Source organism: Chlamydotis macqueenii, chromosome 5 (assembly GCF_036417535.1).
Source record: "Chlamydotis macqueenii isolate bChlMac1 chromosome 5, bChlMac1.mat, whole genome shotgun sequence".
In the NCBI taxonomy this organism is placed as follows: domain Eukaryota; kingdom Metazoa; phylum Chordata; class Aves; order Otidiformes; family Otididae; genus Chlamydotis; species Chlamydotis macqueenii.
The window spans coordinates 7055855-7067036 of NC_141560.1; the positions used below are offsets into that span (position 1 = coordinate 7055855).

The 11182-nt window shown below is 40.6% G+C and overlaps 1 protein-coding gene across 1 annotated transcript; it reads left to right on the forward strand.

The window, feature by feature from the left end:
- The first annotated feature begins 197 nt into the window (after window positions 1-197).
- On the forward strand, window positions 198-10980 carry SNAPC1 (small nuclear RNA activating complex polypeptide 1). The gene is made up of 10 exons (XM_086749087.1): window positions 198-336; window positions 942-1101; window positions 2311-2451; window positions 2914-3018; window positions 4392-4550; window positions 5914-5988; window positions 6628-6690; window positions 7634-7775; window positions 8690-8770; window positions 10493-10980. Exons 1-10 carry the CDS (start codon window positions 209-211, stop codon window positions 10525-10527), a joined length of 1089 nt encoding a protein of 362 aa, XP_086605213.1. The 5' UTR covers window positions 198-208; the 3' UTR covers window positions 10528-10980.
- Window positions 10981-11182: the final 202 nt, after the last annotated feature.

Here is an 11182-nt window from a genome sequence, read left to right on the forward strand (position 1 = left end):
CCGCGGACCAGGCTCGGCCTCCGCGGGGCGGGCAGACAGAGCCGCGCTCCCGTGCCGCCGCGGCCTCGCCTCACCCCGCCCCGGGCCGGCCGAGCCGCTCCCCCGCACAGAGCAGCCCAAGCTGCACCTCCCGGCGACGGGGAGCGCGCATGCGCGGGAACGCCGCGCAGGCGCCTCGGGGCGGGGGAGGGCGCGGAGCGGCGGCGGGATGTGCTCGGTGGCCGGGCTGCAGGCCGACTGCGAGGAGCTGCTCGGCGCCTTCCAGGAGGCCGACACCGTCCGCTTCGAGCGCTTCACCGAGCTGTGGCGGGAGCGCCGCTTCCACACCGTCTTCTAGTGAGTGAGGAGCCCCGGCAGGCCTGCCCCGCCGCCAGCCGCCCTTGGCGGCAGCGGCTGCAAAGGCAGAGGGCCCGGCCGCCCCTTTGCCCGGTCCCCGCCTCGAGGAGCCGGTCTTCCCCCTCCCAAAGCCTGCAGGTCCCCGCTGCCGCCCCTCGGTAGTGCGGGGAACCTTAGAGGGGGGTGCCGGTGGGCCGTGTTTCCCTTCAGGCATGGCGTTTGTGAAAGGTTTGCGTGGCCGGTGTGCAGGTAAACGCAGTGAAGCACCGGTGCCTGTGTAGGTTATTAGTTCGCTTTATTTTGTGCGTTAGTAGCGCATGTGATTTAAACACTGATGCTTCAGGGAGTTTGATGCAATGCTCATGATATGAGATTAAAAATATGATTGTAGAGTATTTCATTTTTCGCTTTACGTCTAATTTAATACAAGGAATTGCATGCAGTGTTTTGTGAGAGCCTAAGGTCTGGCTAAATTTGAACACTTCCCAGAACTTTAGCCCTGTGGTAATATGTTTTAAAGTACCTAAAGCTTGTTCCTGCATTATGGATTTTCTAAAGCTTATACTTTCATAATTACTTGCTTTAACATGCTTCCTTTTCTTTAGTGGCAAAATAAGAGCTTTGGAGAGGAACAAGCTCACAAAGAAGACTTTAGAACTGGCACAACAATACTTCTTGCCCCCGTATGCTTTCCAGATTCGAGTTGGTGCTCTGTACCTTTTGTATGGGCTCTATAATACACAGCTTTGCCAACCAAAACAAAAGGTAATTATGCTTGAGGTTTTATTCTCAGCAGATACTAGATGTGAGATGTATGGTACTTTGTCATCATAAATGGGTAAGGCATTTACTCTCGCTTTCTTAAAATAAAAATATTTAGAACCAGATGGTCCCTTTGGAAAAGGTAGCCTTTCAAATGCCTTGGGGTTTGAGAACTTATGTGATGGTGACTAAAGTATTGTTTATGCCTCCTAAATTGTAGATGTGGTCTCAGAAATCTTATTTGCTGAATAGGAAGCTCTTCTCTGTTCAAAAATGAAAAGAACTAGCTTTCAAAATAGGAACAGAGAATGTGCTCATCCGCTGTAGGGTGAACTCCATTACAGCCCCAGTGATTCCTTAGAATTTCAACAGAATGAAGACTGGCTGAATTATTTCCAGTTCCTGTTGACCTAAAGTGAAATTGGTGAATAGGTTGAAAAGGTGAATGGCTGAATGACATGCCTCCTTGCTGCTTTTGGGACAGGGATCCAGTATATAAAGGAGTTGGAAACTCAGTGTAGGAAGTGGTTTACTTGGAATCTGTGTGATGTATGTTGTGTGCATATGCACAATTGAGTCCAAATTCCTTAAATAATAAACTGAAGTTTAAGTAGTCTACAATGATGCCATTATGTCTCATATCTGTACCTTTTATGGAGATGAATTTAGGCAATTTTAAAACCCCTGCTCTATAGCAGCTGTTAGAGAGTGCAGGAGTTATCCAAGAAGCTAACTTACGCAGAGAGAAAATGAGGCGGGCAGAGTAGATGTGAGAGCAGTGACAGCAAGAAATAAGGGAGAGAGACTTTATGAGCATTTCACTGGCAGCAAATCATGGTACGAGTATTGTTTCCTAATCATCTAGTGAATGGCAGCCTCCGAGGTGGATATTGTTTTTCAGACATCTCAGAGTGTGAAGAATGAACTTTTTCAAATGTCAGAAAGGACTTGTGTTCCATGTCGCTGTCAAACCAAGCTGCAGTGGGAGTATTTCACACAACAGTGTAATAAGCTGATCTGCATGCAATTTTGGTAGAAATAACAAACATTACAGTAGGATCCTTTCTGCAGTTCTGTGATCATGTGACATGCTACACCCTAGACATCCCAGTATTGTGTGTAGGATAACATGATTACAATAGTCAGCTGAATTCATTTTTATTTGGTGGAATATGCAGGCGGGTATGACAATATACAACTGTTTTGTTGCAGATCAGAATCGCGCTCAAGGATTGGCCTGAAATCCAGAGATTTCAACAGGATCTGATAGACTCCCAGCATTATGACGCAGCATACATCTTTAGGACACTGCGACTTGCCAGAGCATTCCATTTCACAGCAATGCCAAAGCTAGTGAGTTCCTACATTTATGATTTGCCATTTTTAATAAAATACCTTCAACTTTCAATGGCTGACAATTCAAAAGCACTCATGTAGTTAGTTTACCTTTGAGGCTGTATTGAAATGTAGTGTATCTAGCTTTATGTAGCTAGGTATGCGACATAAAGCTTCGAAGATGTTTGAATGTAGCATGCCTCTCACCTGAAAATATTTTTTCAGTATCTAATGGTCTTACTAGGTTTGAGATGTCTTATTGTTTGTGGAAATGAGTCTGGGTACTGGATTAAATTCTTGCCTATGGAATAATAACGTGCTGACTCTGAGAACTTGACAGCAAAGCTGCGTGCTATTGTCGATGAGATAGTTTTATGCCTTTCAGCATTTCTTGATAGTTGGATATTCAGTAAGAATTTTCAAGAGAAGGTGCCATTTTAAGTTTGCTTTTAGGTTACCAAGCATTGTCTCTTGCTTTAGCTAAACTACCGAACTAAGAAGAAGATTCAGGAAAACGAATCTAAAGAAGAGTTTAAGGACCCAAGTAGCAGAGTAAACAGCCTCATCACTAACGATGTATTGGAGGTATAGTAACTTTTAAACTACAGATTAACCACTTGGGTTTTTTTTTTCTGTTGTTGTTGTTGTTTTTCTTTTTCTTCTTCTGTTGTCCAAGAGCTATAACTTATCTAATTAGCACAGTCTTGTCCTTCTGAAGTTTTCTTAGGGAATGCAAACTACGGTAATAGTCTGTGCCAGCAATTTTACAGAGCACTTGGAAACACAGAATCATAGAATGGTTTGGGTTGGAAGGGACCTTTAAAGGTAATCTATTCCAACCCCCCTGCAAGGCGCAGGGACATCTCCAACCAGATCAGGTTGCTCAGAGCCTCATCCAGCCTGGCCTTGAAGGTCATCTCATCGGGTCCCGTGGACTTGTGCACCTTCAGGTTCCTTAGATGTTCCCAAACCTGCTCTTCCGCTACAGTTCTTCATTTTCCCAGTCCCTGCTTTTGCCTTCCACAACTTGGGTGACATGGCTATGGCATTTATTTTGACATGACGTTTATTTTGGAAGAATTATGGTACCTTTTTCAATGCTGAAATATGCTCTAATGTTTTGTGGTTTTGCCTCAGTAAGATGTAAAAGGAGAAGGGTATAAATGGTTAACTATCACTTAGGCAGAGGAAAATGGACAATGGTGAGGGGAAGCATGTTTGTTTTGATATGTCTGCAGATTGCAACTGGAGGTTTGATATTTGTGGTAATATGAATTTACTTCTCTGCAAGTTTATAACCTTCTCTAACCTTTTAAAACTTCATTTTGTTTAATATGTAATGCATTTTATTAAAAATGGAGTAATACAAGCTGGGTATAGGTTCTTATATTAATCATAGAATTTGGGTTGGAAGTGACCTTTAAAGGTCATCTAGTCCAATCTCGGATAAAATTGCTCATTATGACTCAGTAACAGATCTTTGTTTACAGGTTTTTCCAGTTACTGCTAGGGAATATGTATCGTCAGTAAGGCTGACTACAGTGGTACAAAAATCAGTAATCTGTGAAATGGCAGGGTAAGAAGACCTGCTTCCTCAAAAGGAGAAAGTAAAATGTATTCTCTGAAGAGATGAAAATAGGCCACCATATCAGAATGAGATCTCTCTGAACACTGATGCTGAGTATCACTGAGACTTCCTTCTTAGTTTAAGTAATGCAAAATACTTTTTCTTCTTTGCTTATTTGGTGGATTGATGGCACAGTGCTAGGTAGCAGTATTGCTAGGCTCCCTAAAACTGAACTGATCTGAACAGAATCTGTTTCTAACACTCCTGCTAGTTCCATGGTCTCCTTACAGTGGTTTATATAACTCTAATTTTATTAATTGAGGACTAATGTTACTTTACTGCTGGAATTATTTTTTTTTTTCCTCTGAAAATAGTATGTTTTTTATTTTAGGAACTAATGAATATTCATGACCACTATCAGAAAATGAAATGTGTCATTTCAGCTGACAAATCCCAGCCAGACAAGGCACTGAGCTTGATAAAAGATGAATTTGTAGTTACTCTTAAAGACATAACTTTAGAACATCAGCAATGGCAGCAGAACAGAATGGTAGGTAATATCAGTTACTGTGGCAACTTAACAGATTGTGTGAACATGTAGTAACTGTCCTTCTTAGTGTAATTAGCTCTGAACATACTTTGTAAATCTCAGACTTAAGTAGAAAGAATTGTAACACTGAAGACATGGAATGAGTAAAACCTTGGGCAGAGTTATGGTATGAGCGGGGAGGACGTGAACTTGTATGTGGTACTGCTTCTATGTAACATAAGTGATTGCTGAGAGGTAAGCCCTGGAAGATGTGACTTATGGACAGCATTAGAATGACCATATGAAATACCTCTGTAATATTTATTCTTAGAATCATAGAATCATTATGGTTGGAAAAGACCTCTAAGATCATCAAGTCCAACCGTCAAGATAACACCACCATGCCTACTAAGCCATGTCCTGGAGTGCCACGTCTACATGTTCTTTGAACATCTCCAGGGACGGTGACTTCACCACTTCCCTGGGCGGCCTGTTCCAGTGCTTGACCACTCTTTCAGTAAAGAAATTTTTGCTAATATCCAACCTAAACTTCCCCTGACACAACTTGAGGCCATTTCCTCTCATCCTCCCGCTTGATACCTGGGAAAAGAGACCGACACCCACCTCACTACAGCCTCCTTTCAGGTAGTTGTAGAGAGCAATGAGGTCTCCCCTCAGCCTCCTCTTCTCCAGACTAAACAACCCCAGTTCCCTCACCTGCTCCTTATTATGCAGATGTGCATAATCTCCTTGTGCTCCAGACCCCACACCAGCTTTGTTGCCCTTCTCTGGATGGGCTCCAGTAACTCAGATGTCTTTCTCATACTGAGGGGCCCAAAACTGAACACAGTATTCGAGGTGTGGCCTCACCAGTGCTGAATACAGGGGGACAATCACTTTCCTACTTCTGCTGGCCACACTGTTCCTGATACAAGCCAGGATTCTGTTGGCCTTCTTGGCCACCTGGGCACACTGCTGGCTCATGTTCAGCCAGCTGTCTGCCAGCACCGTCAGGTCTTTTTCTGCTGGGCAGCTTTCCAGCTGCTCTTCCCCAAGCCTGTAGCGTTGCATGAAGTGGTTGTTGTGACCCAATTTCAGGACCCATACAGTTCGGTCTGTTGAACCTCGTACAGTTCACCTTAGCCCATCAGTCAAGCCTGTCCAGGTCTCTCTGCAGAACCTTCCTACCCTTGAGCAGATCGACGCTTCCAACCCAGTTTGGTGTCTTCTGCAAACTTACTGAGGGAGTAATGCTCTTGGATCAAGGAGAGGCCATAGTGCAAGATCAATGCAGAAAACTGGCATATGTGTAAATATTTGTTTTGTTTTTCACAGTTCTTGGATTTTAGTTGCCTTGTATATGATAGACATTTTTTTTTTTCAGAAATTATTCCTAAATGCTAAAGAAACTAATGAAGTATCAAACAAAAAGGAAGAAGAGGCTTCACTAGGATCAGAGGTGAGAAAAATGAACTATTTTGCTACATTGCACAGGCCAAATCTGTTAGTTTTTTACTTTAGATCACAGGCTAAGCAGTGTATGTCAAGGCTTGATAGTGTCAAGGGAATAGGTAGTGGGGCTGCTTGTTTTTTATCTGTTTTTGTTGTTAAATCAGTTGTTTTCTGTTAAGCTCTGATAGCTCTTATATGCTCATAATAAAAATTCTCCTTCAGGTAAGGAGGGGAAAGAGCTGTATTTTCTTGGCCAGACCCCCTTATGGTTCCTCCTGGAGTTTCAACTAAATGCAATATCCATTTTTTTTTTTTTTTAAAATTATCTCATGTTGTACTTATCTGCTTATATCAACTTCGAATTTCAGTAAGATGTGAAGTTTCAAATTTGATTTTTGTCTCTTGGGCTCTGTAACAGTGAAGGCAACCAAAATTATGGCCTGCCTTTTTAATGGAATTTGAACTGTTTTTTTTTCTTTAAGTAACAGTTTGGCAGCGTTCTCATTATATAGAACTAATGCTAGTTAAAGAATTACAGCTGTAGTGAGATATTGCTCAAGTGAATGTCTGATGTGATACTTCATTTCAATACTGCTATAGTAGAATATGAAGACTTCCTGACCGATCTCTTTTTGTTTCTTTGCAGGGTTCTGAAAGAGCAAATGCATTGGCTAGAATCAAATACAGGTCTTACTCTGCAGTTGTTGAGGTAGGTATAGAATTTTATGATAACTGATGTACTTCTTTTTAAAGAACAATTTTAAGTACCAGTTTAATGTAAATGCTTTTTCAGAAAGGAATGAGTTAAAATTGCACTCTCTAATTCAACCTTTAAATACTCTAGTTTTTTTAACACATAGGGGAAACCTGAAGCTCTTATTATTCTTGTTAGATTTATGGAAACAGTGCAGATATGGTCTATGCTTGGGAGATTTTAATTTACAAGGTATCTTTTAATGTCTATGCTCCATTTTAATAGATGGAATAAAAATACTTGTGAGTTTAATTGCTCGAATTCCTTGAAGCTTAGGCATTGAAATCTCTGAAGAAGCTTGTGAAAATGGAACTCGTGTGTTTGAAGTCATTTGGAAGTTCTTGAAAACATTGTTTCAATAACTGTCACTTTAAAAATATTGTTGATTTTACTTTATTTGTAGCAGGCCTATGAGCAACATCGCAACTTTCCTTTTTTATTAAAATCTCTTACTGAAAAATGTATTATTAAATGAAACAGAGCTCTGGAATGTACAACAGTGAATATGCAGTGATATTGTTTTCTAGGCACTTAAGCAAAATATGAAATAAGGAAACACTATGGTGCAGCGGTTCTCGGAAGTGTTCCTTTTGTTGCACGTAGCAGTGTGGTGTAGGTTGATACCAACAGAGAATGGTTTGAAAATAAATGACTGTTTCATTACCTGAATCTCAAATGATACACACATTAAATCTTAGAAGAGTGTTGTCCTGTTAAAACTGAAGAATAGTAACTAGTGGGAATTCTCCCTACCTCCCCTTCCATCCCTTCTCCACCCTGGCAGGGAGGTTGGTGCTCTGGTCCTTGCTGACTTGTGAAGTACTGGGTGACATACAGTAATGTCTGGCTGTAGAAGTTCAGCTTTTTTGTATCATTCATATGTATGTTTGGGTTCTAGGCTTCCAAATCCAGAAGACATCGTCAAGTAAAATTAGAATCTTCTGAATCAGGATCGCATTCTGGGAAATCTCCAAGCGGGAGTAAAAAAAACAGTAGGAGACCACAGCCAGCAAGGAGAAGAGACTCTTTGGAAATTGAAGGTATTTCTCTGTTGCATACATGAACGTGTGATTATTGTATTGTAACAGTTTTACATTTGTTTCATTTATAGGTAAACAACTTTTTGCTTCTTGACAGGAGGATGTTTTATGTAACTGACTTGTTTTTTGTGGTTCTGTTCTGTAATTCTGTTTTATTTCTCCTGAGCATTACCATTTTAGCTAGGAATAAAAACAATTTTAAGGAGCAAGCTTTTAAAACAGGTACAGGGTACTTATGTCCAGTCTTTGGGACCTTTTTTCTTGCTTTGAAATGCACCCTGCAAGGAAATGCTTTTAACTGCTTGTACTTGATATGGTTTTGGTTTTTCTGTACTGATATAACAAGCATTGGTATGTCCCTCTATGCACTCAGTGAAGGCCCTTGCTTAACATAGTCAGAAGACCTCAAATTTTGAGAAGCAATATTATGGAATATTAAATACAAATGCCTGTGATCTCCCCTTAAATGCTGTGCAGAGGATAGAATTTTGTGGGTGTCAAGAAAGGCTGCCTACAGAGCGAAAATGCCTATAGAGAGAATAAGTTCCAAACTCTGCTTTCTTACTTGTTTAGCTTTTGCTAGAAAAATGTTACTGAGAAAATTCATCCCTCTTCAGAGGCAGTGTTGGCTTTGCTTTAAAACAGTAGATGAAGTGTTGAAGAGGAATAAGGGCATTTTGAGTTATCTCTGGAGGGGGCTGGTCATTAATATGCTTTAAACTTGTGGTGTTAATTACTTGTTATTGCTGGTTTCTTTAGTAAGACATATGAAGGTACTGTGAAATGTGTGTGATTCTCTACAGCCTTTGACTAGAAAGTCATGAGAGCAGCAAGTGAACAATCTTTTAACTGCTGGACCTGAGATACAGAAGGAAAAAAGAAGTTGACATTTTTTCCTAAAAATCTATCTGCAGGTGAAATGGAAGTGGCAAAGGAAACTGTTACTCGACATATTGGGATGCCTGTAATCACAGAAGAGAACTCGGATGAAGAAGGTACAATGACTGAAATTCTAACAAACCAGTGACTTGTTTTATAGTAGCTCTCTACTGTGCTGTATTTTTCTGAAAGTAAAGCTGATATTTTGGACCATGTGTTGCTGCCTTGTAAAAGCTAGATTAGTCTTCAGCCTGTAAATTGTTGCATGAAAATTGAAGCTTTGATTTGAGTCTTTGTTACAAGTACACACCTGGTGGCAAAATCCTGCGAGCTGTGTTTTGCTACATAGATTTCATTATAGTGTGTTCAGACTTAAAACTGGTCAAGTTAAAAGGAGACTCACTCTTCTGTAATGCAAATCTGACTTGAAGAGTTCCACTGTGTAAGGAAAAGTGGGGGTTTTTTGGGTCATTCTCCCACTTACGTAAGATACCTGTTCCAGTCACTCTGGTTACTTATGTAACCTGCACTCGATGTCGGAATGGTCCTTGCTGCCTTCACCTTTGTGGAAGTGAGGGAACAGAAGTTTCCCCTCAAGCCTTAGTTTCAGCTGGTCAATGCTTCCAGGATGGTAAAGCAGATTTCTTAAAGGTGATGGTGGAGTTGCTCTTAAGAAGCATCAAATGCACGTAGTACAAATTGAGATGTTAGGTGATCTTGAACTGCTTGGCAGCTCAGAAGCTTCAGGGTCTGTTCTCAGTATTGCTCGAGGAGAACTTAAGCACCATGGGATAGACACTGTACAAAGAAAAATGCATCCTTTTTATCTTAAGGTACCTTATTTAGCCGTTCTCTGGGAAGAGACCAGGATATTGCTTTGCTGCCATGTCTCAAACACTGGTAGTGTTCCTGAGAGAGGAGCTGGCCAGCTAAAGGCATGATTTCCACTGCCACTTCCAGTTAGTCTAAGACTATGATGGGTCTTCCCTACATAGTGGAAGGCAGACTTGATAGACCAGAGGTACTGGTTCTTAACCTGAAAGAGGAGGATTTAATTAGGTTACTTTAAAGGGGGAGCAAAGGGTTAAGTACGACTTCTGAAAAGCTTTAATGACATAGATGAGTGTGAGGAGTATATCTTTTGGAGTTAAGTTATAATCCAAAATTGTACGTAATGGAAGGATATTTCCTACAAGGGAGCATAATAACTATTAAAATACATTTGTAGTGAGGTAGCACATTTGTATGTGCTCTTTTTTAAAGCAAAACAGCATCTTGTAGTACTGCAATGAGATGACATTCTCTAATCACCTTAGTTGTAGATAATGTGAATCCATTTAATGGTCAGATTGAAGGCACAATGGTGCATTTAATATTGTACTTTACTACTTTTCCTTCAAGTTGTTGTGGACAAAAAGTTTCTTTCTAAATCAGGAACACTCTCCATATCTCAGAACTTGCCAGCAAATTCTTAAGCATTGAAAATACCCATAAGCAATCTCTTCAAGTATTTTGCGCTTAATTTTGTGAATATTCCATTTGTCAAATTCTCAATGAACTCTTAAAGGTGTTCACGAGGAGCAGAAAGCTCTCAAGATTGAATAAGTACAGTATGTTGTTCATCAATGGAATGTTAATTGATATTTTGAATGATAGTGTGCTATAAAATCTAGAATTTTTTTTTTAAATTTAAAACCATGGGGAGAGGGCTTGGAAGGGGATCTCAAGAGCTCATCTCATTCATTTCCTTTGCTGTGCAGAATTAATGCTACTTTAATCGTTCCCATGAGGGAAGATAGATTGAAAAGCTTATCAGAAAAATCTCTGTTTCCTTTCAGAAGTATCTCTCCCCAAGAAGAAAAGAAGATGTTAGAGGATCCAGCTGGGGAAGCACCAGTGTGAATTTTAATGACAAAATGTCAGATGTGACACAAAGTGCTTGTTCTGGATGTCTTCGAATGTGCAACAGGAACTGTCTTGGACCAGAACTACAGGTGACACTGGAATACTGGTCGTGACTGGTATTCCTTAGCTGTCTCATGGTAGAGCACATGGTGTCCTTGATTCACCTGCTGAATGTCTCTTGTAGGAGATAAAGTTGCTGTGCACTGTTTGAGATAGAAAGAGAAGGTGGTGGCTTGTTGTATTTAGTTTGTACAATGTGAGTTACCACTTGGAATTCATGTTGGTATGCAAACATGTTTTTAGCTATTGAATAGCTTGTGAAATATTTGCTTGTATGAGACATGTTTGGAAACATTTATCTCTGAACATAAGATTACTGACTGTTGAAAATTAGTGCAATAAATTTATTTTTCACAGTTTACTTGCTCCATTTTGTAGTGTGCAATTTCAGCAGTGTTTATCATGGTTTGATCCCACAGGTGTGGGAAAGGAACTTGGTGATAAGCCTTTTGTTGTACTCTGTCTCCAGCAGATCTGGTATTATTGGATATTTGAATGAAGAAATATCACGTGCATTTGTTAATTCTCCAGATGACCCTAAGCTGTACAAGGACAGGACTGGA